The sequence below is a fragment of the Malania oleifera genome, chromosome 5 (assembly GCF_029873635.1).
Source record: "Malania oleifera isolate guangnan ecotype guangnan chromosome 5, ASM2987363v1, whole genome shotgun sequence".
Lineage (NCBI taxonomy): Eukaryota > Viridiplantae > Streptophyta > Magnoliopsida > Santalales > Ximeniaceae > Malania > Malania oleifera.
The window spans coordinates 18,069,650-18,097,327 of record NC_080421.1 but is presented as its reverse complement, the minus strand read 5'-3'; the positions used below and the strand labels follow the sequence as shown (position 1 = coordinate 18,097,327).

At 39.1% G+C, this 27,678-nt stretch overlaps 2 protein-coding genes and 1 long non-coding RNA gene across 3 annotated transcripts; 2 read left to right on the top strand and 1 right to left on the bottom strand.

Moving 5' to 3' along the window:
- The first annotated feature begins 423 nt into the window (after positions 1 to 423).
- On the top strand, positions 424 to 2,260 carry LOC131154889 (uncharacterized protein At4g06744-like). Its single transcript, XM_058107697.1, has one exon. It carries the CDS (start codon positions 545 to 547, stop codon positions 1,982 to 1,984), a length of 1,440 nt encoding a protein of 479 aa, XP_057963680.1. The 5' UTR covers positions 424 to 544; the 3' UTR covers positions 1,985 to 2,260.
- A 5,527-nt stretch (positions 2,261 to 7,787) lies between these two features.
- Positions 7,788 to 10,007, top strand: LOC131154888 (uncharacterized protein At4g06744-like). Its single transcript, XM_058107696.1, has one exon. It carries the CDS (start codon positions 8,323 to 8,325, stop codon positions 9,808 to 9,810), a length of 1,488 nt encoding a protein of 495 aa, XP_057963679.1. The 5' UTR covers positions 7,788 to 8,322; the 3' UTR covers positions 9,811 to 10,007.
- A 3,842-nt stretch (positions 10,008 to 13,849) lies between these two features.
- On the bottom strand, positions 13,850 to 15,315 carry LOC131154887 (uncharacterized). The gene is made up of 3 exons (XR_009136685.1): positions 15,228 to 15,315; positions 14,735 to 15,147; positions 13,850 to 14,600 (listed from the first exon to the last, which is right to left on the bottom strand). It is a non-coding gene; the product is annotated as an uncharacterized LOC131154887 (long non-coding RNA).
- Between the last annotated feature and the right edge of the window lie 12,363 nt (positions 15,316 to 27,678).

Sequence of the window (27,678 nt, the reverse complement as noted above, 5' to 3'; positions counted from 1 at the left end):
TTAAAATTTATTTGTGTTGAAATTACATGAAAAAGTTGACATGAAGATGTAAAATTTTGTTGAGCTGGCTGTTAAAAATAATCATCGACAGTTTTATCAACGGTTTCCAATCTAATATTAGCGTTAGTTTTCCTGTCCGTGATCAACGTTAGTTTTGTTAATTAGTTTTTCAATGTGCTATCAACGTTAGTTTTGTTAGTTAGTTATTAGTTTGTTCGTTAGTTTGCTAGTTAGTTATTAGTTTATTGGTTAATTATAAATAAGAGATTTGTACATATTTGCAATATATACTGAATATAATTTCTATTTCTCCATTCTTGAATTACTCTCATTAATTAATTAGAGTTACTTATAATTAGAATTTACATTAGTTCATATCTTTTACTTGTATAAATCTCAGCCTCCACCCTGTCCCTTATCATCATCCATCCATACACCATTTCCCAATTAATTGATAGTATATATTTCTACAGCGTGCAACAGACTAGCTAGACATTATTTGGCTAATCGTCAATTCCTTCGCACAAGCACGTACTCCATCGTCATGAGAACCATCTCCTTCTGTGCTGCCATTTTACTATGTGCTTTGGTTATCCCCTCCAGCTTCATCCACTACCATTTAGCTGATGGCAGAAGTACTGATATTATCAACCCCCCACCCAATCTTCACAATCCTCCTCCTCCTAATATTAATGCACATATTACCAGACAAACTTTATTGGAGGTTATAATAGGCGGTGGCGGTGGCGGCACCCCCTACTCTTCCTCACCTCCTCCAGATCAGGAGTGCCCCCCTCCCCCACCACTGTCTCCGTGCCCTCCTCCGCCGCCTCCGCCTCTTCCCACCCCACTGTCTCCTCCCCCTCCTCCGCCGCCTCCGCCGCCTTCTCCCCCACGACCGTCTCCGTCGCCACTTCCCAACCCAAGCCCACCACCCCTCGTCTTCGAAAGCCAGTTCATCGAAATGTCCTACTATGTTATCAAAAAATTCAAGGCCAGAATCAAACACGATCCTCTCCACATCACGAAAACCTGGAACGGCGGCGATGTGTGCCACAAATACAAGGGCTTTTACTGCGACCGCTTTCCCGGCACCAAAGACAAAGCCGTCTCCGGAGTCGACTTCAACGGCTTCCGCTTCGCCGGCGACCTGAAGCGCGGCCTTCCACTTGGTGGATTCCTCGACGAAATGAAACAGCTCGCCTTCTACCATGCCAACTCCAACAATTTCACCGGCACCGTCCCCAGAAACATAAAAAACATCCCATTCCTATACGAGCTCGACCTCAGCAACAACAAGCTCTCCGGCGAGTTCCCCACTGCGGTTCTCGGCGCCACCAACCTAACCTTTTTGGACCTGAGGTTCAACAGATTCTCCGGCGTGGTTCCACCCCGACTGTACACACTAGATATCAATCTCGCCCTCCTCATCAACAACAATAACTTCGAGCAAAATCTTCCCGAGAACATCGGATCCACGCCGGCGCTTTACCTCACTTTCGCAAACAACTATTTTTCCGGCGAGATCCCCCGGAGTATCGGCCAGGCTTCGAAAAGTCTCCTGGAGGTGCTGTTCTTGAACAACCAGCTTTCGGGGTGCTTGCCCTACGAGATAGGGTACTTGGACAAGACCACGGTGTTTGACGTTGGGCAGAACCGCCTGACGGGCCCAATACCGCTCTCGTTTTCCTGCTTGAGGAAGATGGAGTACCTCAACCTGGCCCAGAATGAGTTTTATGGGCCTGTTCCGGAGGCCGTTTGTGGGCTGCCCAATTTGGTAAACTTCACTCTGTCGTATAATTACTTTACGGAGGTTGGGCCCAAATGCCGGATGTTGATAATGAAGCGGAAGCTGCATATAAGGATGAACTGCATATTGGGCCTGCCATCTCAGAGGCCCAAATACGAGTGTACGGAGTTTTTCTCGAAGCCCAGGCATTGCCCGAAGGATGGGGAGTATACTCTCATTCCGTGTAGGGGGTAATTAATCTGACGGCCTACATTCTGCGAGAATTTCTGAGCGTGGATCGGTGCCCGCGTAGGCCCCGCGATCTCGCGCTGCTGTTATACGTCCCCCGTCGGAAGTGGCATGGGCATTATAGACATTTCCTCTTTAAATATAATAAATTATTGTAATATTGATATTTCGGAATATGTGTTGGTATATATAATTAGTGGTGTACTTGGAAAGTCGGAATTTCCTTTTGTCATCTTAGAATATATATAAAATGAAAAATATGTCCATATTTCTTATTATTAAGGATTTAGTTTGATAAAATTTATGCCCTCATCCAATTTAATACAAATTTTCTATTTTTAATTATTATTTTTTAAAATTTAATTTATAATATATTCTTCAAGCAATTCCTATGTAACAATTACAAATTTTATCAAAAATTATTTTAAAACTAATACTTAGGTAATGTAAAAAAATACTTTCAATCAAATTTTATGATTTTAAATTTTTATCCCCTTCTTTCAAAGATTAATAATTTGCTCTGCTAATTTTAACTGCAACTCTTTGTTTAAAATTAGATGTTTTAATGCGATTGTATAAAAGCAATAGCAGGTCATCATATTTAGTAATTTTGGTTAAGGGGTGTTTCACGGCCATGCAAAATTATTTTCAAAATAAAGAAGACATGATTAGCTTTAAAATAACAAGAAAATGGGTAGCTTAACGGGCAATATACATGCGCGCGCGCACACACACACACACAACATGAGTTAATCTAAACTAATAGTCTTAAATTAATTTTATGTACTTAAAATGAATAACAATCGTTGGTTAAAATTTCTTTATCATCGCATGCTAAGTCATATGTTGGCGATTTCAAACGGAAGGGGTCATATAGGTTTAAGGATTGATCAATTAGTTGTGCAAGAAGGATAAACTCATGTAACCTTGCTTGATAAAATTATAATTGTATTCATTTCGATGCTCCTTGCAAATAATTGTCATAATTGGTTTGAACTTTATATTGTGGTATTTTTTTTCAATTAATTTTACTTTTTTTTCTTTTTCGTGATCTTGTTGTTACCAATAAAACATTGTATAAGTTAAAAATTTATTTTTACTTTGAATTGCAATTATTGATTTAAATATGAAATTGAATATTATAGTTTGAATTATGGACTTCTTTTTCATTTTTCTAGTTTGAAATGTTCAAAATAGGACATATTGTTCAAATTTTTATAATTCATGTCTAATAATGCGCATTAAAACTAATTGATTTTATGAAACTATATTCAATGCATAGCGAGTAGCAACAACTTTTTTTTTTTTTTTTTATAATGCTCAAAATTTGTTTCACGTGCCTAGCATGTGTATCTAACTAGTATAATTAAGAATTTAAGATGTATAAATACTTCAGTGAGGTGTTTAGATTAATGTTAATTTATATTTGAATGTCTTTAGTTTGTGAGAATGAATTTCAGACCTTTAATTTGGATTAAGATGAATTTGCATAAATTTTAATATAAATTTATATTTCATCTTTTCCAAATTTAATATAAATTCAAATATAAGGTCTCTCCAAACATAAACTTAATTGTGTTTGGAAGCATAGATTTCGAGCCTTATATTTAGATTTGGATAGATTTGAATAAAATTTGATAAAATTTTGTATTATGTGTTATCTAGGTCTAAACAAATTCAAATTTAAAACTTCTTCCAAACATAAGGTTAAGTGATGGTTTGGAGCATAGATTTTAAATTTTAACATAATTTTTCTAGCATGTCATCTAAACTCACATAAGTTCAAATTAAAGTAGGTGACCCAAACATGAAATTATTGAGGTTTAAAAGCAAAAAGTAATAATAAAGTAATTTTTCTTTGAAAAGTTAGGACTCGTTTAGTCGTGAAAAATTATTTTTTATTTATAATTTTAATTTTTTTAAAATTACAAAAAAAAAATTAGTTAATTTTAAATTTTTACGAAATTTATATGAAACTAGTAAACAATAAGAAACAATTTTGACACATTTGCTTGTAGAGATAGTTCTATTTTTATTTCTATTTTTTAAAATAATTACATAAATGTCACCTTATTTTAAATTTTATAAATTTATAAAGAAAAATTAGAAATTACTTTTTCATTAACTTTTTAGATTTCTAATTCTTACTTGGCATATGAGAGTATGCAATTTGGATTTTAAACTTCAATTTGCATAGATTTTGTATGAAGTTTATTTTAAATCCTCATAAATCTAAATTCAAATTCTAAAATCCATGATTCAAACATTACCTTATATAAATTGTGAACTGATGATTTTCGGTCGACCGAATACACTTCAGTCTATCCCCTAGTCGACCAAACTCGAAACCGAATGCATTTCGTTCCACCAACCATTTCAGAACAAAATCTTTTCAGTCGACCAATCCCTAGAAGTTGAAACGTCACGTACAGTTTCAATCGACCACCCTATGCTTTGGTCAACCAAACATGCACAGATTGGGAAGAATTTGAAGTTTCACTTGACCGAACTTCCCCTTGGTCGATCGAACCTCACGGGCCTATTTATATTAGTCGCGTGAGAAGCTCATCTTCACCTCAAAATTGAGAACTTTTCCTCTATTTATTCAACCTTTCTCCCAAATCCTTACTTTGAACCCAATATTCTTCCACCATTCCACCATTGTCCACGGCCAGGACAGACGAACGCGTGGATGCTCAAGAGGTGGCCTATGCACAGGACAGCTGGTTCATCTTAGAACATACCAGAATCAGATACATGAGGGAATTTCGTCCCAAGAAGGTCATACTCTGTAAGGTCCTTGATCTCACTTTTATGGAGCAGCATTTTAGTAATGTTATGGATATGTTTAGATATCAGGGGTAAGAGTCACTCATGACACATCAGCCTAGTGGGCACTATCCACCTTTGTTAGACTATTTTATGCGAATCTGGGAAATAATGAGGATGGATGTTACTCCCGGGTTTTGGAGATCGACATCAGATTTGATGTTGAGTATCTGTCTGACGTCCTTGATATTGGGCGGGGAGATTTTGAGTGCCCTAATTCTATGACCTCCTGGATAAATGAACAAGAGTTTTCTATTGGGACGTTTGCAAACCTAGTTATGACTGACCCACTTGCAAACCCCAATCACCCTCCAGACTATAGGTCCTTCACCTTAGAAGCCAAAATAGTTCATCATCTGATTACATATAATATTCTGCTTAAGGTTGCGCCTAGAGTGCATGTATCTTTTCTAGATTGCTTTACCATGTGGTATCTATTCGCTAGAAAGAAACTTGACTTGCCAAATTTGATAATAAGATGGAGGTTGGCTAAGACTGTTGGATGTAGGATCATCATGCCTTATGGGGGGATCTTAAACAAGCTATTCCTGAGGATGGAAGTAACCCGATTAAACCTTGTCATGCTAAAGAGAAGGAGAGGCGCAAATATGTTCTCCTTGGTTACATTGAGGTTGATGGGGTATGAGTTGGTTGGCAACATGTGGTTGCCCACGGGTGCTAGGAGACCGGAAAATCAGGAAGAGGTCCCACAAGAGATGCCACCACAGCCTGCACAGCCGCCAAATGCTGACTTGATGGCAACCATCACAGGATTTGTTGATTCATTTGCTCACCATAGATATTCCTAGTCTTAGATCACCCAGACCATACAGACAGATATCATGGAGCTGAGGGATATGACCTCGTCATCTAATGCACAATACACTGCTCTTCGTGATAAGTTTAGAGAGTTTTGGATCTCTCTTCAGAGTACAAGTACAAGGAGCTAGAGAGGGTCATAGTTGTTAATTTCAATGAGCTTAATGACCGTATTCATGGGCTGCACGATGATAGAGATGAGGAGCAGATGGATTTTGCCCCAGATGGAGGAGATGATGTGACGACCTGCTTAATTTCTCTATATTTTTTTTATACAATAAATATAATAAAATCAATATCACAAATCTCAGTAGATCATAATTTAATTGGATCCTTTATGCACCTTTTGAAGCATCCTCCGTCGCCACCGCCTCCCCTTCTTCCAATTCTTCTTCTTCTTCTTAATTACTTTTCTTTTAAATCTTTTGGGATTTTAATATTCTGCCCCTGAATCTCTGATGTCAATTTTGGGGAAGAGACATAGCAAAAGATTTTTTTTAAAATTTTTTTTTACGGCTTTGGTTTGGGCCTTTGGGGACGGTGATGGAGAATGATGGAAGGGTTTAAGCATGGTTTTGGTGGTCAAGGATGGAGAAATGTTGAAGATGTCAGTGGCTGGCAGATTGGCTCACGGCCCTAACCCCGTCCCCCTAGAGTGCATTTTTTTTCAAAGAAAATTGTCATTTATATTAAATAATTTTAAAAAATGTAAAATTAAAATTCACATTTAAACGGGTGATCCGTTTATTATCGGATGGATTTAGGTTTACCTATTAGTCTACCTGATAATAAACAGGTCAATTCAAACTCAAACCTATTTAACCATGATTCGTTTGTGATCTGCCCGAACCTGACCTGTTAACCCGTTTTACTACTCTTACATGATTTCATACTCTTTCAATCATTTCCATAATTGAATAGTGGCTACTAATTGATTGGATGGCATGAATCTAACAAAAATGATATATCCAAATTCGCCATAGGTACGCCAAGATTAATGCACCCTAATCTTCATCTTTCAAAATTTTCACTTGAAATTCCTTTATGCCAAAAAAAAAAAGGTCCCAAGACTGCCAACCGAATTAAAATTTTTTCCCAATAAAAGTTGAGTACTACACCTTTTTATCAATTTTAAATATTAAAAAACAACCAAATTAATTGGTGGAGAGTTTGCATGGACATATCTTGTTGGAACTTTCATTATTTCCAATTTTTATATTTTGTGTAATTAATTTTAACATCATAGCACGTTCTTGCTCTGAAATATGAATCATGAACTTTCCTTTAATTAGTCTTATTTAGAACATAAATAAATATAGTTATGTTTTGATAAAGGAGAAACAATAAATTAATCTAACGCAATACACCCCCAAAAAATATGTCCAATAATTAACTTATAACTATTTACAGCAGCACACAAATGTTTTACTTGGCAACGCATATACTTAATTACTATAATTTATAGTAGAACAAGGAATTGACATTAGAAGGGTAAAAATTAATTAAATTATAAAAATAGAAAAAATAAAAATATAAACAAATAACAATTACAAAATAAAGAAATACATATTATAAATAGGATGAAATACAAAATAATAATAATTAATTATAATTAAAAAAATAAATAATGAAGTAGCACATATAAAATTCACTTTAACGACTACGATGCATTCAATGTGTAGTAAAATTAATGCTCATATGAGAATTATCATATTTAATAGGTGCCCTACCTAAATAGTTGGACTAATTAAAAAAATTATTTAATTTGTTTTATTTTTTTATGGCTCGAAATTTCAACCTTCCTTGGGATTCATTTAGGTGGCACTAAATTGAAGGAATGAAAACATTGTCACTCATTTATTGATGCATATCTGGTAATTCAACTAGATAAATTATAAGTAAAGAATTAAACTTTGTACCTTCAAATCATGAAATCCAACTTTTTCTTACTATACCAAATTAAATATATGAGTTCCACCTACTAACAAACAAATGGGTGATATTTCATTGGGCAAACTACAAATTTATATTGAAGGGACTTGAATTATTACACAATATAAATTCTTTCTCTACTCGTGACCTTCAATTATTGTAGTAGATATTATTGTCGACATATATATATATATATATATATATACAAGGCATTATATACACTTATATAGGAATCAATCAATCAAGCAAGCAAAACACAAGGCAAATGAATAGGCCAAGTATGAAACGGTGAAACACTACGACCCCAGCATATGCCCTCCGGCGAAAGTTCCCACGTCCTGTTCTTTGTCCACATTTTTTATCCCTCTCTTCTCCATCGGCCATCGCGCCACTGCCACCACCACGATGACCGACTGCCACTACCATTGACTTCACTTGACTTTGCTCTGCAATACATAATTCCCTAACCAGAGTCTCCATCCATCTCTCTCTCTCTTTCTCTCTCTCCAGTCCCTCCGAGAATTTAATCCATCCATCCATCCATCCAGCTGTGACTCCCACCTGCCCTGAGCCTGGCTTCTCTATCTGCTGCATCCATTCTGTAATCTAGCTAGCTAGCTCTTCTCTCCATTATACTTGAGCTACTACTGCATGCCTTCTCATATTCCATCTCCTCTTCTCTTATTAATTAATTAATTAATTCCCTTCGATCCATTATTTTCTCATTCACATTGCTAATTAATCCAGTACAAGCAGTTGTAGGCATGACCAGTCGACCCATCTCCTTCCTCCCTCCTTTTTTGCTCTTTTCCTTCCTCCTCCACTCCTCCTTCAACCATTACTCCGCCAATTCGCATTATCCCAATCCATCCATCAATAACAATATTCCCCAACCCCAAAACAGAGAAGCATTGTTGGAGATCATCATAGGCGGCGGCGCTGCCTCCCCTCCCTCCCCTTCTCCCGCTGTGGATTGCCCTCCTCCCCCTCCTCAGCCCCTTTGCCCTCCACCCATATCACCTCCACCGCCGCCGCCGCCGCCGCCTGCACTGCCGCCGCCTGCACTGCCTCCGCCTCCGCCGCCTGCACTGCCTCCTCCGCCGCCGCCTGCACTGCCGCCTCCGCCACCGCCATCCAGTTTCGATAGCGTGCTCGTGGAGCGCGCTTACAGGGTGATCCAAAAATTCAAGCCCAGAATCAAACACGATCCCCAGCATATCCTCAAAACGTGGACAGGCCCCGACGTTTGCAACCGCTACAAGGGCTTCCACTGCGACCGCGTCCCCGACAAGAAAGTCGCAGCCGTCTCCGGTGTCAGCTTCAACGGCTTCGGCTTCGCTGGCGACGGCGACTTAACCCTCGACGGCTTCATCGAAGGCTTGGAAGACATTGCCTTCTTCCACGCCAACTCCAACAACTTCACCGGCTCCGTTCCGGTCAAAACCAAAGACCTCCGGTACCTCTACGAGCTCGACCTCAGCAACAACCGACTCTCCGGCGAGTTCCCCACGATTCTTTTCGGCGCAAAGAAGCTGGTCATCTTGGACCTCAGGTTCAACGCATTCTCCGGCGTGGTTCCGCCTCAGATCTTCGCGCTCGACGTCGATGTGCTCTTCATCAACAACAACAACTTCGTGCAGAAGCTCCCCGACGAAATCGGATCCACACCGGCGGTTTACCTCACTCTAGCGAACAACAAGTTTACCGGCGAGATCCCCCGGAGCATCGGGAAAGCTTCGAAAACGCTACTGGAGGTGCTGTTCTTGAACAACCAGCTTGGGGGGTGCCTCCCCTACGAGATAGGTTTCTTGGAGAAGGCGACGGTGTTCGATGTTGGGCAGAACCGCCTGACCGGCCCAATACCGCTCTCCTTCTCCTGCCTGAGGAAGATGAAGTATCTCAACCTGGCCCAGAATGAGTTTTATGGGCCTGTTCCGGAGGCCGTCTGTGGGCTGCCCAGCTTGGTGAACTTCTCTTTGGCCGATAATTATTTTACGGAGGTTGGGCCCAAATGCAGGGTGTTGATAGAGAAGCGGAAGCTGGACGTGAGGATGAACTGCATATTGGGCCTGCCGTCGCAGAGGACCAAATACGAGTGCACGGAGTTTTTCAGGAAGCCCCGGCGTTGCCCGGATGACAAGGAGTATAGTATCATTCCGTGCAGCGGTCGGCCGTATACGGAGGAGGAGGCATCGGCGCCGCCGGCGCTACCTCCGCGAACTTACGGTACTCTTATGCCTCATGGGAAGTGAGGACACGCGCTTCATGAAGCTCGTGGAGGATACCCGCGATGCACAATTTGGGTTTCTTATTTGTTTTGAATGAATTGTAGGCCTATGTTTTATTATTGACAATTTGTAATTGCTAATATATATATTCGCGTGGAGGAACATGCATGTGTGTATGATAAGGAACATCTAATTAAGCTTCAGGTGCTTGTTTTGCAGAACGAAGTGGGGGTAATATTGGTATTGAAGAAAAATTTGAATGAAAATTATCATAAGGTGAAAGGATAAATTTGATTTTATTTCATTTAATTTATTTTAGTTTCATTCATGTATTAAATGTGTAGTTAGTAATGAGACTTGCATGCCTTACCATTGTATGGATTTACATATTTATAAGTGTAGTGCTATACCAACATCAGACCAACACGACAACACCAACACCGGGAACTGGGAGTGCCGCTGATGCGTAGTGCGAGGTGGGAAGGAACCGGAAAGGGAAGGTGGAAGCCAAAGGAAATCAGGACTGGGAGGGCTAGGGGTGTACAAAAATTATCAAAAAATTAAAAAACAGAGTGAAACCAAACTGAAATCATAAATAGTTTGGTTTTTCGATTTTCGATTTTGGTTGCAATTTTCTAAAATAGAAATATTCAGTTTTGATTTAGATTTCGATTATATATTGAAACCGAATGAAAAAAAACTAAAAAAATTGATTTATATAAGACATATATATATATATATATATATAATATGGCTAGTAAAAATATAGGATGCAATATAATTATATAATTAATAGAAAATAAAAATTTTTAATAAATTTTTAAAAACTTTATTAAAATAAAATTTTTTTTAATAAAAAAATTAATTTAAAACCAACAAATCGCAGTCCAACCGTCATATTTTTTATTTTTAATTAAATCATAATTTTGGTTCGGAAATCCTAAAATCAAAAGTTTTCATTCGATTTTCGGTTTAGGCCAAAACCAACCGTGTACGGTAGTGTCACTGTCAGCTGCCAGTGAACCGCTGCAGCCTGCGTCAAACTACAAAATAATCGATATCCACAGCATTTTGAATAAATATTCTTCCAAAGTTTAGCCAGCTGGCTTTGGAAAAAGCAGTTCCATGCACGAATTTAAGAGTACGTGGGGCCCACTACTAAGCCCATGTGCTTTGATTTTTTCTTTTTTCGAATCTCTTTTTCGCGCCGTATCTTTTGGGTTTTGGGGGTACCCAAACCGACTTTTGAGATTTTTCTTGGTACCCAAGCTGTCCTTTTATTTTTTTATTGTTTCTTTTTTTAAATTCTATAGAGGTTGAGGATGATAAAAAAAATAAATTAAAAATTGTATTAAATACAATAAAAATTAGATAAGGATATAATAATGCGCCCTCTCTTTTGGGGTCCCCAACCCTACTTTTGATATTTTATTAGCACCCAAAGTGTCTTTTTTTTTTTTTAATTCTATATTCTTACTTTGGAGGTTGAGGTAATAACAATCTTTTTTATTATTATTATGAAAATTAGAAATAAAAGGTCAGTCAAACTTTAATCTTTATCTCTTTTTTAAATTTAAGATGAGTTGAAGACTCTTGTCGTAATCAGTGTCTAATAATCTAGAATTGTTCTCGTTAAGAGTTATTCTCCTTCACTTTGACTAGTAAATTACACACCATACCTTATAAATATATTCTCACTTTATTTTTATCTAAATTTAAATTAAAATAATAATAAAAAATGAACCAAACTACCCTTAAAAAAATATTGGAAAAGTGAATGAGAATATATGGGCAGGTAGCTTCCACATGCTACATATATCCCCATTAACCCAACTCATGACCCAATGGGGTGTAGGCGTACCTATTTCAATATTTTATTTTTGTTCTATTGAAAAGATTGAAAATAGAATCTGCACATTGTTAGGGTGGTAAAATGAGTTCAAATCATGTAATAAACGGGTGGGTCACAGGTTGCCCGTTTAAAAAATAATTATATATTTTAATTTTTTAATTTATTTTTTTTTAAAAATACTCCTTATCATATTTATTAAATCTTAAAAAAAACATAAAATGTTAAAAAAATGCTACGGACTGACTACTGAGAGAGAGAGAGAGAGAGAGAGAGAGATTTGAAATCAGAGAGACTGAGAGTGAGCCGAGCCGAGAGAGGGAGATTGAGGTCTAAGAGTGAGAAGGGAGATTTGAGATCTGAGAGACTGAGAGTGAGTTGAGCCGAGAGAGGGAGATTGAGGTCTAAGAGTGAGAGGGGGGGGGAGGGGGGGGGAAGATTGAGGGTGAGGTGAGATCGTGAGAGAGACTGAGCCACTGAGGGTCAGAGGGAGACGAGAGTGAAGGGGAGGGGGACTGAGGGAGATGAGAGTGAGGTTGAGCCTAAGAGTGAGAGCACTAAGAGGGAGTGAGAGGGAGACGGATTGCGGTGACGGCGTGCGGTGACGGTGTGTGGCGATGGTGGGAAGAGTTGGGTAGAGCACTAGAGTCGTAGAAGGCGGTGTTGCAGTGGGTCTGTGGCTGTGGGTGACGACTGGTGTGGGTAAGAAATTAGGGTTATTGGGTTATTTGGGTCAAAGGTGTGTATATAGGTAAATAAACGGGTCAGCCAACTGGTGACCCGACCCAAACCTAGGTTGACCCGTTTATAAACGGGTGGGCCATGCTTATAGATGGGTTGATTTTCATAAACTCAAACCCGTTTTAACTAGGTGAGTCACGAGTGACCCGTCAAGTTTAGACCCGTTTTGCTAGGTCTACACACTGTGTATCTCAACCACTTGAAGAATAAAAATAGAAGTGGTCCCAAACAATGTCATTTCAAACATGGATGAGAGGAACAAAGGGCTGAGGGGGCCCCTAAAGTATTTTGAGATGAAATGGGAAATGACCCTTTCATTTCATGAGAGTTATAAATTGCCCGCCCTTTGCCCTCATACTCTTTTGCTTTGAGTTTTTTTTTTTTTTTTTTCCTTTTTTTATAATAAAATATTAAATAATTTTTGGGTAGGAATTTTTTTTCCAGTTTAATGCATCCCAAATCTCGCTGGATGGTCCAACGAATTTTAAATGATGAGAGCTGCCTGCTGATTGACGCGTGGTAGCCAAAACTTGTTGGATAGTCCAGCGAGTTTTCCTTAAAAACTCGCTGGATGATTTGCATTGCCTTTTTCAAAATGTACTTTTTTTTTAAAAAAATCATTTGTTTTGTTCAACAAATAAAATTAATATCCAGTGTCATTATCCCTCTTGCTACACAAAATTGGAAAAAATATCAAAATGTTCTTAAAAAAAATTTCATTAAGAATGTGCATATTCCTTGACCTTAATATGTTAAAACAAAAAATGCAATAATAATTACTTGCCAACATATTATTAAAAAGTATTGCATTTGAATAACTTTTGTATTTCAATTAGGACTTTAAATAAATAAAATAAATGTCATTTTGTGTTTCACATCTTTCATACACATTCACAGTACATCGAATTACTGTAAAAATTTTGATAGTCTCCTCTTAAAATCGAGCATATCCATCCACACACATGTTCAAAGAAAACATTTTTCATCGGCAATCGATACCAGTATGTTCAACACTTTCATACATAACTTTCATATACATTCATAGTATCGAGCAACTGTAAAAATTTCGGCAGAGTCTTTACTTAAAATCAAGTATATCCATCCATGCACCTATTTAAAGAAAATATTTTTCATCGGCAATCGATACTAGTATGTTCACAACTTTCTTACACATTTATAATACATCAAATAACTGTAAAAATTACGGCAGAGTCTCCTCTTAAAATCGAGTATATCCATCCATGGATATGTTAAAAGAAAACATTTTTCATCGGCAATTGATACTAGTATGTTCACAACTTTCATACACATTCATAGTACATCGAATAATTGTACAAATTTCGGCAGAATCTCCTCTTAAAATCGAGTATATCTATTTATGCACCTGCTCAAATAAAACATTTTTCATTGGAAATTGATACCAGTACGTTCACAACTTTCATACACAACTTTCATTCACATATACATAATGGGGAACAACAAATAAACATCCCAAATTATATAGAAATAATGCAATGAGGCTATACAAATGAAATTAAAATAATTGATGCTATACAAATGAAATCAAAAGAATCAAACTATTGTACAACACAATATAGGGGTCAAGTACATATACAAAAAATGCCTACTTAAGTGCCACAAGGAGGTCATCTCTAGTCTCAGGCTGGTTGTTGTTTGCTTCCGCCCTCTCTTTCGTGGTCATCTCCATCCGGTCTCCTACCCCATCGTCGTCTTGTATGTTTATCATCTTCGCCCTGAGGTACTGCATCATCATCATCCATATGAAGCAGATGGGGAGATGACTCATATAATGATCCTGGATGAAAATGAGGTGGCAAGGTTGGTGCATCCACGTCCTCAGCATCTACACTGTCGTCCAACAGGAATGACATGGATGAGGTGGCAGCAGAGTCGAACTAGGTACTAAAACCTGAAGGCCTGGAGGATGAAGGAACATCTACATTGTACAGCCTACTATTGGATGGCTCCGCAATATTAGCTCCCGCCGAACATGCATAAGGTGCTGACGAGCTAAACATGTACTCACTATGTACAATAGGTGGCTCATTAGAGCGGCTTCATGAACCACTAGATGCACGCGGAGCATGCCCTCCTCGTATTGAAGCTCCTTGACCTACTCATGCAGGTAGGTCAGGTCGATGTATATGGGTCCATCATCCGTCCTCGTGGACAATCATCAATCCAGCTCTCTCCAATCCCTGTACTGCAAGATCTGGAGAGATTAGATCTACTTCATGTAGTATGTCAGCCCGCAGCATAGAAAAAAATTTAGTTAGTACATTCACATCATAAAATACAAATAAAAAAAGTACATGGCGTGGGTTAATGTCTACTTACGAGGCTAATATTTACAACAGCAGTCCTATCCACGAAGCATCGTGTGATGGACCTATACCACCTCAAGTATGGGTCATTCGGATGCAAAGGACTCCTCCCACTCCACTGAGATGATATACTCTCCCTGATGATCCCATACATCCACATACCATGGAAGGTCGTCCAGTCGGGCACCCCTCGAACGCGTCCATCAATTGTATGGAGGTTGTGCCATGTATATGTACCCCCGATGTTGAGAAGGGGTTGGGAATGCCCTGACAATAGCCAAACTATCACAGAACTCAATCAGGGATATACCACTTGACAATATGAAAGCATATGAGTGGCACTTGGGCTACCCACAAGTCACTCCCGACGTCATAATTGGCGGGTAAGTTGGCTACAACCTCATCGGTGTACGACCTCCATATGAACTGCACATAAATAGAAGCAAAATTTAAGCGGAATATACGTATCTCGTACAAAAAAACTATGATTTGTTAAAGTTGAATACCTTATGCTTTTGGTACATGTCAAACTCAAACCTATACCAGGGAAATGTATGTTGCGCAACTGACAACACCCTCATCTTGTCTTTCCATCTATACAAAATGAAAATGTAAATATTAGAATGTAACGAGTAGTAAGTACTATGAAGTAGTATTCATAGTACTTAGAGTAATACTCTATTGTAGGTGGGTGTTGTCACTAACCGGTATGAAAGTTAAGGTGTAATCCAGAAAGGGGGATGAATTGGGTATTTTAAGTTTTATGTGCGGAAGTTTAATCTATTTATTTTTCTCAAGTGTTCTAAACACTCTAATTGCCACAAAACTAATTTCAGCAAACAACTATACCAATAAACAATCTTAAGTATGAAACCAAATCACAAGATTTACAATATTCTTAGCAAGTTAATGTTAATACAAATATGTTCCACCACTCAAATATTTATGCTAGTATTAGAATAATTAGTGAACCAAATATTAAATCAAAGTGAAAATCAGTAGCTACAAAAGAGTTTGTTCAGAATAATTATTCAAATCATTCAAGGCATCAACAACTCAAGGTATAACATTCATAGCATCCGACAATCAAAATAAATCATTCACAGTAGATAAAATTAATATATATATATATATATATATATATATATATATATATATATATATATATGTGCTTGAAAGTAAATAGAGAATGGATAAGAATGACACTAATATTTTTTACAAGGTTTGGCAACGTGCCTATGTTCTTGGCTCAAACAACCCGCTATGAGGAATTTTTGAACTCTCCTTTCACTAAGTGGAGCACCTCTCTCCATTCAATAGGTGGAGCACCTATCTCCTTTCAATAGGTGGAGCACCTCTCAAACAAGAACACCCTCTTGCTTGTCTCCGACTCACACCTGAATCATTCATTTATAAGTAAATCAGCAGCAGATTTCGTATAATAAGAAAACTCTTTCAAAGGATATATTTGTACACTCGAAAATCACTATAATACTCTCAAAATAAATTTGATATGAAGCTTGAAAGGTTTGCTAGGTTTTATGGATTGAAAACTATGAACTTGAAGTACAAAAACCAGAAAATATTTTGCAGTGGAAGAGAACGGCGCACAACAACTTTTGAAACGTAAAATCAATGTGCTTGCTTGCTATTTGATTGCCCTAACATGTTTAGGGTTAGCCTTTTATAGCTAGGTTTGAAATATGATTGTCTGGGCATGTTTTGGTAACATTATCTTTCAAAATTGGAAAGATTTTAAGTTGTTTTCGAAAGTTATTGTAGCGCTTCAGTCACCTGAACCATGTGTTCGGTCGCCCGAACCAATTAAAATTGAATTTCCAAAGTGGCAGTAGCACTTCGGTCACCTAAACTCTAAGTTCGGTTGCTAGAACCCATTCGGTTGAAACAAATTAAATACTTAACAAAAATTAAAAACCTAACATAACTCAATGCAATTAATTAAATAAAACAAAGTCAAAAGGGAGGCCCAAGCTGTGGGAGGCCAAGAGTAGACGTGTGGGACCGCTAGTAGATCTATGTGGGGCCCACAAGGGTCTGGAGTCTCAGAATTGTAAAATCACAACTAGGGGCTTATTGATTCTGAAAAGTCTTCAAGTATCTCCATAAGATCTTCAAGTATTTCCATAAGATTTTCAAGTATCTCCGTAACATCTTCAAATGGTTATCAAGCATTGTGGACATTCGGGGGTCGTCCACGTGTGACCATGTCGGCGAACAAAAGGGAAAGGGAGAGTGGTTGCCGATCCCCATGATCTCTCCCGGGCCTAAAATAATTCTTCTCCAAAGAATGAGAAGCAAAATACTTGGAGTAGAGTTCTGGGTTGAGACGTAGTAAATCTTCCTTCAAAATCTAGCCATGCTCGAAAATTGGTTTACCTTTCCACTTGATTAAGAATTTCTGATAGGATCCAACTCATGTGATCCTGGTTTTGTCATCTAGGATTTCCTCAATATCATCACGGTTCTTGGATATTGGTAGTGATGGTGGCAAAGGCAATTTCGGTGGTTCAGGCTCATAATGAGTGGAGAACGGAATGGGATCATCTGCAGGGTTAGAAATAGGAGGTTCGACGAAAGTTGAAGCTTCAAGAAATGGGGTTAAGTCCTCAACATTAAACACATTACTAATGCCAAATTCAGTGGGAATATCAATCATATAAGCATTAGAACTGATTTTCTTTAAAATCTTGAATGGACCCATTTTCTTAGCATATAACTTTCTTACCTTTCCTACCGGAATCCGTTCTGGACGAATACAGATCATGACCATATCACCCTCTTAAAATTCTTGCAACATGCGATGAATATCAGCAATAGATTTATAATGTTCATTGTTCAAGTTGATCTTCATTCTAATTTCATAGTGTAGCTCATTTATGTGTTTAGCAAATGCATCATCTTGTTTGCTCAATCTAACCTGTAGAGGTAATGGGACAGGATCTATATGCTTTCTAGGACTATATCCTGTGATAACCTGAAACAAGTTAAGGCATATGGTCCTATTTTCTTAACAACTAAATACAATATTGGCCACGGGAAGGCATAAACCCCAAGCTATAAAGTGTTCAACTATGAAACATCTCAATAGGCTACTAAGGCTCCAATCAACTACCGCAACTTGCCAATTGGTTTGTAGGTGATAAGCACTAGGATATTTAAGCCTGGTGCTTAACATGGTCCTCAAGGCTTTCAAGAAGTAACCTATGACCTTCACATCCCTTTTGGAAACAATGATTTTGGGAAACCTATTCTTGATGACAATCTTGTTGTTTGTTCAATTATGGATGCACGAGCTCAAAGTGTTTTCTTCCTTGGGATTAGGGAAAGTAGGGTAGCTAAGTGTACCTAAACTCTTCTGAATAAGGTTAGGTTCCTTCAATTCATGCATTGGTTTCAGTTCCTCACTGTCACGCCCCGAACCCGAAAATGGGACCTAGGGGTGATTTTAGTAACCTAACATGTCCCCGTATCATACAAACAGTCAATGATACAGCACAATGAATGAGTGTTCGACCCCGTGGGGTTCCCAAGCACCTTATACACATCCATATACAATCACATACATAACAGAAAAGGTCTTTCTACACACATATAGTACCATACCAAAGTCTATACAAAAATGGAGTCCAAGATCCATACAAACAAAACGTACAAACGGGTGCCAAACATACCCCAAAACGGCAACCTGCGAAACAAAAGTCCTAGCACTTACCCAAGCGCTACCCGCAGTACACCGGCCACTACATTTCCTACACCAGGACGCTAGTTCCGGTTACTCGAAGCACCTGTAAAATATGTACGTACAGCAGGGGTGAGACACATCTCAGTAAGGCAAACACAGGTTATATTGGTGTGTGGTTTTCGAGTGTTATCATGACAGCAAAATATACACAGTTAAATGCAATTCTAGTATTTTCACAATACAGTTCCAGTACAGTGCATACACGCACACACACGCATACGCACGCCCATGATCTACATGGTGTCGTCACATCCCTCTGCCTGTAGCCGATTCGCGATATCTGGTGTTGGCTCATAGCCAACCCGTGATGCACGGCGCCACTGGCACATGGCAAACCCTAGGCTCCCATGGCATCGTACCGGCGCAAACTGGTGGATCCACACCCTTCGGTGATCAGCCGATAAGGCTCACACCCTCTGATATAGAGTCGGACACTCTTGCCAAACATGGCCTAGTGTCACAGTCCACCTATTTTCACACCGTTGTGAAGGGGCCTTGCGGCGCTAGCTAAAGCACTCTTGCTTAACTAGCCAGCCTATCGTTTACCAACATTCATCCACGAAACACTTTCATTAACATTCAATTAGATAGCAGCGGAAATAATAATCAATTCATGAAAGCCGTGGCAACCAAGCAGTAAATATTGAAGCAAACGTAATTCATTAAAAAATCCTCCGTTGACATGTTGTACTTAGCGAGGGAGGCAAGTAGGCTAAGCACGTTGACAATTGCTAGTGAGTTTTACAATGACTGATGAACACTCACCCTCCCCTAAAGAGGTTTTTATGTAATTATCATTTTGGCACTAGGAAACATCAAAGTGACCGAGGAGTCATACTGCCTTATTTGGCTTACAAAGACTCTACTAGCAGAAATTAACCCTACACTAGTATTTACATAATGGAAACCCATCCAAAGCACACGAGATAAGCGGTCACAGGCAAGCATAATGCCCTGAACAAGCTTAGCTCATGACATTCTCCCCCACTTATGCGGTCGACGGCCTCATAGACTTTTGGCGATAGGTACACTTCAACTTTGTCCACGAATGGCTTCAAATCTTCCATTGAAATCCAACTGATTTCTTTGTCATTAAGGCATTTCCACTCCACTAGGAACTTCTGCCACTTCTTCTTTGAGGATATGAACTTTCTGTCTGCAAGGATCTCTTCAACATCATGTCTGTCAGGTTGCACTGTCTTCAACTCTGCGCTGTTTGACTGACTTCTGCTCAGGTTGTTGGTGTTGGCGGTGAATGGCTTGAGGCAGTTGACATGAAACTGCGGTCTTCTCTCCTGATTTGCCCACATCTTCATCTGCTTAGAAGCTTTCTCTAGATAGGCTTGGGCAAAGTTAGCATTCTGTCTCCCTTCACTGGTGAAGATGTACGCCCTAAGACTTTTTCGTTTGTACTGCTCGCCCACTGTGTGAGGTAACAGCGGCAGCTGGCCTGTAACAAGCTCAAAAGGGCTTTTGTTGATTATTGAGCGCCTTTGGGCGTTGCCACAGAACGGAGCCACATCAAGTAGTTGCACGCCATTCTTCTGGTTTTCGTTGACACAATGGCACAAGCACTCATCTAGTAGCTCTCTAAATCTCTTCATATGTCCGTCTGTCTGTCGGTGAGAACTCGAAGAGATGTCAAGATGTGACCTGAATATCCTGAAAAACTCTGTTAAGAAGTTGTCAGTGAACATTAAATCTTGGTCACAAATAATAACTTGGGGAAAACCCCAATGTTTCACAATAGTCACAAGGAACAATTGTGTCGTCTCCTTTGCCGAACAGTACTTTGGTGCGGCCCTGAAAGTACCATACTTCTTCCGCTCCCCCTTGTCTTGTTGGCAAGTGAGACAAGTTTTGGTATAATTAACCACATCATCCCGCGTGTGCGGCCAATAATACCTTCCCAATAGTCCTGTCATTGGAGTCATTCTCCGCGAATACCCCTCAACGAACTTCCTGCAGTATCTAGTAAGGCCAAGAAAGGAACGCAACTCCATCACTGTCGTGGGGATCTTCCGTTCTTGAATCATCCTTACCTTCTCCATACCCCTCCGGATACGACCTTGTTCAACCTCTTGACTAAGGAATTTGTTGCTCCGCCGAGCGAAAGAGAAATTCTCCTTCTTCACATTCAGACTGTTTCCCCTCAGCCTGTCGAACACCTTCCGTAGATGCTCTTCATGTTTCCTCTAAAACGACACCGATACTCCCAACGGCGTTTTGTAAGGGCGGACACATTCCGCTTCCAATTCATCAAGCTGTTTCCCCAACTCTACTATCTCTCGAGGCGCAATCCAACATGGCCCTTTAGCAGGTGGTTTCACTCCTGATAACAACTCGATCTCTTGCTCCACAGTCCGTCGTGAAGGCAAATTTTGAGGTAGCTTATCCGGAAACACCTCCTTATCCTCATCCAACACCGCTTGGATGGTCGTAGGCTCTAGCTCTTGGCCTACTTCTTTGTCTACCACCACCGTGGCTAGACATGTCTGCTCACCCTGACCCAATCCTTCATTGAGTTGTATGGCTGAAAGGGACTTCCTGTCATCTCCTTTCGTTAACGACTTGCACCATGCACGAGTGATCTCCCATCAGACACAGGGAACCAGCCGAAGGCATCAGCACTGCCCTCGTCCCCATTAGGAACTCCATTCCTAGAATGACTGGATAGTCATCCAATGGCACCGCTGTGAAATTCGCATGACCTTCCCACTGTCCAATCTTTATAGCCACTTGCTTGGCTACTCCCAGAGTGGTCTGGGCTACAGAGTTAACTGCTTTCATGCGTCCTGTATCCTTCTCTAAGGATAAGTTGAGTCTCCTTGCTTCCAACTGTGAAACAAAATTATGAGTAGCTCCCATATCCACCATAGCGCGAGTACTCTTCCCATTTATCCTCAAGTTCACAAACATTAACCCTTTTGCTCGTGTAACTTTCGATGTTTTTGCCTGCTTTTCCAATGCGTTCACCAACCGCACTGAACCCACCCTCGAGGCATTATCCTCTTCCACATCGTCTTCCACTGCCTGTTCTACAATGGAAGCCTGTAAGGCATTAAGTGATGCTTTGTGAGGGCACTCAAAAACTCTATGAGGACCTCGACACAAGAAACACTCAATTTTACTCTTCCCCTTTCCATTGGGTGTGTTGAACCCTTGAGACGACGAAGCTTCCTGTGAGGTTGACGATTTAGAGTCGGCTCCCCCACTCTTGGGTTTGCCATTCTTGAAAGACTTTCCACTCTTTCCCTCTCCGCCAAACCGTTTGGACGAAGTGGTCTCATCACCAGCGTAGTTTGTCAAGCGTTCTGCAGCCGCTTGTGCAGTTGACAAGTCTTGAACCCTTTGTCTATGAAGTTCAGTTCTTGCCCATGGTTTCATCCCCTCAAGAAAATAAAACAACTTGTCCTTCTCCGACATATCCCGAATATCCAACATTAAAGTAGAAAATTGTTTCACATATTCGCTGATCGACCCCGTATGCTTGAGATCTCTCACTTTTCTCCTTGCATTATACTCAACATTTTCAGGAAAGAATTGGGCCTTGAGCTCTCTCCTCAAGTCTGCCCAACTATCAATTACACATTTTCCATTTTCAATTTCTCTGTACTTGGTACGCCACCACAGTTTGGCATCACCAACCAAGTACATGGTTGCAGTATCCACCTTTGCCTGTTTTGAGGCCATCCTCACAATGCGAAAGTACTGCTCCACATCAAATAAGAAGTTCTCTAACTCCTTGGCATCTCGGGCACCCCCATACGTCCTGGGTTCTGGCACCTTGGTCTTGCTAACTCCCGGAGTGTTGGAGTTCCCCATAGCAAGAACCATCACATTTACCTTTGCATCCAGATCTGCCATCCGGGCTTGCAAAGTTTCCACAGTGTGGCGAAAGTCCTCTGACATGTCGCCTATCAAACCTGCTTGATGTTTTTGTGAACCCATCACTTCATCAACAAGTTCTCTCATATGGGCCACCTCCGCAGCCATAGTGTTGGTTGTTTCCTCAACCTGTGCTTCCAGCACGCTGATCCTCTCAGCATTATTTGGTGCCATGGTCACTTACCAAAGCTTCGCAAATCCAACAACGAAGGCAATCGAATTCACGTAGCAACTCAACCTTGGGCTCTCACCAAGTGTTACCGACTTGGGCTCTGATACCAAATGTCACGGTCCACCTCTTTTCACACCGTTGTGAAGGGGCCGTGTGGCGCTAGCTAAAGCACTCTTGCTTAACTAGCCAGCCTATCGTTTACCAACATTCATCCACGAAGCACTTTCATTAATATTTAATCAGATAGCAGTGGAAATAATAATCAATTCATGAAAGCCGTGGCAACCAAGTAGTAAATATTGAAGCAAACGTAATTCATTAACAAATCCTCCGTTAACATGTTGTACTTAGCGAGAGAGGCAAGTAGGCTAAGCACGTTGACAATTGCTAGTGAGTTTTACAATGACTGATGAACACTCACCCTCCCCTAAAGAGGTTTTTATGTAATTATCATCCTAACACTAGGAAACATCAAAGTGACTGAGGAGTCATACCGCCTTATTTGGCTTACAAAGACTCTACTAGCAGAAATTAACCCTACACTAGTATTTACATGATGGAAACCCATCCAAAGCACATGAGATAAGCGGTCACAGGCAAGCATAATGCCCTGAACAAGCTTAGCTCGTGACACCTAGCGATTTCATACGCCCACGGATATAGAGCCAGACACTCTCTCAGTACCTGGAACAACTCGGAACCTAGTTCCCATTGCATTTCAACAAACACAACCATGCATGCTCATATAACCAAACAAATCACACCCATTTGGCAATCTGAAAATCGTTTTTTCCAATTATATATAGTTTAAAACAAAGTTAAGGCACGGTCATCCCTATTGCATAGTATAAATCACAATATACAAATGGTTTTCAACAAAACCAGGGATGCAACCCAATACCCCCTTTCTCCCAAAATTGTAACATGAAAAACCCATAATTTTACTTGTCAGATCCCCCAAAATGAGAAACCAAAAAGCACACAGGACCGCGAACCACAGTTCTACCGAGTCTGATTTCAAAAATAACCAACATAAACTGTATTTTCTTACCTTTCCCCCAAAAGACCAATCCTGAACTCTACGGCTCCTAAACAGCGAATCAAGTTCTCAAAACCTACAAAATATAGTACAGAATATACTCACGGCTCCATACTCTACCAAACTACCATATTAGAAAAGAACATCGAGCCTTACCTCGATTTTAAGTCGAAACCCGAAATGTCTGGAATGAATTTTCGATCCTTAGGTTTTGTAGAGAATCCTTCCGTGATCCTCGTGGTAATGTCGAATTATCGAATCAGACGATGAATGGCTAAGAAATCTAAAGATGGAGAGAGAGAGAGCTTCGAGTTTCTAGAGAGAGAGAGAGAGGAAATCCAATTCTTAGCCAAGAAGCAACCCAAAAGATCTTTTAAAGCACCTTTGACTCAGGCAAACTCGTCGACAAATGGCGTCCTCGTCGACAAGGCACTAAAGATACCTCATCGACGAGACGGTGACCTCGTTGATGAGCCTGAGATTATGGATTTTCCCAAAAACCCTTGGCTTCTCCTCGTCGACGAGCCTCTGCACTTCATCGATGAGCAGCACAAGGACTTCGTTGACGAAGTCCTTGACGAAGCCTACTCAAATTCCAATTTTACCCTTCTCTTAAATATTTAAATTCATATATTATGGTTCGGGATCTTACAACCTCCCCTCTTTACAAAATTTCTTCCTCGAAATTTGCAATCTCTCATTCACAAACTCATACATGTGTGCACTTGACTCTAGAACGGAAAAATCGGTGACTACCATAACGCAGCCCTGTCACAATACATACATATATACCCTCACTTATGGCGGAGGAATACTATGGTTACATACACATATTGTCATAGGAATTCACAAATACACACACTCCCGAAGACTAACCACCTATTCCATACAAAGTAGGGTAATACACCTACACTCAGAACAACTGTGGATACTTTCGGCATATCTCCGTTTCCAGTTCCCAAGAAGCTTCCTCGACCTCATGGTTTCACCACAATACCTTCACTAACGGTATTTCCTTGGTGCGAAGCTTCCGAACTTTATGGTTCAGAACCTGAACAGGTATCTCTTCGTACGCTAAAGTATCCCCAATTTCCAAGTCCTCGTAACTAATGACATGCAAAGGATCCAGCACGTATCTTCTCAATAAGGATACGTGAAACACATCGTGAACCCTCAAGTGCTAGGGGTAGTGCAATCCTGTAGGCTATCAGATCCACTCACTCAAGAATCACGAATGGTCCGATATATCTCGGGTTCAGCTTGCCCTTCTTCCCAAATCTTATCACTCCTTTCATCGGAGCAATTCGCAGAAATACCTTACCCCCCCACCTTGAACTCCAACCCACGGTGGCAAACATCCGCATAACTCTTCTGCCGACTCTGAGCTGATTTAATCTTATCTCGGATCAAACCAACCTTCTCTAATGCCTGCTGCACGAGTTTAGGTCCTAACACCTGACGTTCCCAACCTCATCCCAATACAAAGGAGACTGACACTTGTCGCGACGTCCCGGGAGAGCGTGTGCCCCGGGTGGCGAAATAAAAAATGTGTTTTAGATTTTCAAGGAAAACAAGGAATACTCGGAGTCGCCACTAACCTTTTAGTGCGGTTAGAACACATGATTACTACCCCGTTAGGGGTAGAGTGGGTCTTCGTTACCAGAGCTGGGGTCGGGAGTTCGGTTACGCGAGGGGAAGGTACGAGCACCCCCTATGCGCCCGTTCTTACGAATGGTACCTAATTAATTTAGAATTACCCCTAAGTTAATTTAAAAAAGTCTTTAAATTACTCCTTTTATGAATTTATAAATACACATGGAAAATAAATAAATAACTAAATAAATATAACATATACATATATATTCCCTCAGAGCTTAAAGGTACGTGAAGCCCGAAGGCTAATACCCTAGCATTAAAATCATAGGGATAAAAAAAATCAAGAAAATATTTTAATAAAAATAAATATTCTAGTACATAAAAGACCAAATAACAAAAAATATTAACAATAGTAATAATAATATTAATAGTGATAATAATGATAATATTAATCAATAATAATAATAATAAGAATAATAATAATAATAGTGATAATAATTAATACCATATTGGTAACAATACTAAAAATGATAATAATAATAATAATAATAATAATAATAATAATAATAATAATAATAATAATAATAAATATTAATAGTAATAATGATAATAGTAGTATTAGTAGTAATAGTAAGTAATACAATAATAATAATAATAATAATAATAATAATAATAATAATAATAATATTAAAATAGTAATAAATATAATATGCATATTTTAACTAAAAGACACTTACCTTAATATGAACACACAATCAATAATATACTAAATACATATAGAAACAATATTACTAAAACTAAGGAAACAATCTACTCATCAAATTATGGAAATCAAGTAGCTCTAAGATTAATATGTAAATATACAATAATATGTACGGAAACAAATCAATCCTAAAATTAATGTACAAAATGCAATAATAAGTATGGGAGCAAGTAATGCAATTATGGAGACAAATCAACCCTAAAAAAATGCAAAATAATAAATATGGAAATAATTAAAATTATGGAGACAAATCGACTTGAAAATTAACATATAAATATACAATAATAATTATGGAAGACAACTTATGAAATTAGGAAACAATCTAATCCTACAATTAACATGTAAGCTATACAACATGGTGACAAATCAATTCTTAAATTAATAGGTAATTATACTAGGGCAAGAAAAAAGTGAAGTTATAGAAACCAATTCAAACTATTAATACTACGTAAACAATCGATATGGTGACCCAATACTAAATTATGGTAATAAATCAAATCGAAAGTCAATATACCATCCTAAATATTTTATATTGTAGACATAATAATAAAACATGAAAATAACTTTACACATGATATAAAAAAAAAAACCTACTTTGATAATACATCATAGACACAATGTATATTTGAATATTTAATTATAAAACAAATAATATAACAATAAGAGAAAAACCCTAAATATGAATATACTGTTTACTAAATAAATATATGATAACAAGAAAAGGAAAACTTTAACAATAATATTCAATTAATCGTAATACTACTTATTTAACATATATACAGTCCAAAATTTAAAAATTGAAACCAGCCCCAACAAATAAAAAGGAAACCTACAAAAATGAGAGAAAACCAATTAGTATTTATAATGAATGCTACAAAAAAAAAAAAATCTAAACAAACATCACAACGATAAAATAAACCGGTAATGACAATATTAAATCACAAAATATATACAACTAAACAGTATAAACTACTTAAAGCAAGCGACCAATATTCACAACAAATACAAAAAAAATATAAATAAATAAACTTACCACAATATTCAATATTAAATCCTACAATGACAAGATTAGACATACAACCATATGAATATTAATAAAAAAAACATTCAATAACAATTAAAAAAAAAATCAGGGATAAAATAAAGAAAAAATTAAGCTTTAAAACATAAGGTGAGTGTGTGTGCATGTGAGAGCAGAGGAAGGGAGGTACTCACAGTGGAGGAACTTGCAGAGGGGGATACCGCCGGAGAACTGGGGTTGGTGGCCACTATTGGTGCTCGCGATGGCTGGTGGGAGAGACGGCGACGGTGACGCCGTGCTGGGTTACAGGATATGGAGAGTGGCCGGAACTGAGAGAGTTATCGGAGCGACGACAAACCTCCCGGCCACAAACGCAGGGCAGCTATGGTGGTAGAGACGGAGATGAGCTGTGACAGTCTGCTATGCTCGCTGAGTTTGGTGGTTCTGTGAAGAGTTGCAGAGGGCTGAGGGCTGAGTGCTCGGGTTTGCTAGCGGCTGAGATAGAACCAGGTTGCTAGAGTTGGGATGAGGCTGTGGAGGCTCCGGGCGTTGTTGTGGAAGCTGGTGCTCGGGCCTGTTCTGGCGGCTATGGCGATCTGGTGTGACGGTGGCGGTGGAGATGAGGGGCTGGCAGGAAGAAGAAGAAGAAGAAGATGAAGAAGAAGCCGGAGAAGCAAAATCAAAAGGAGGCCTCTTTTTTTTTTTTCTTGGCTTT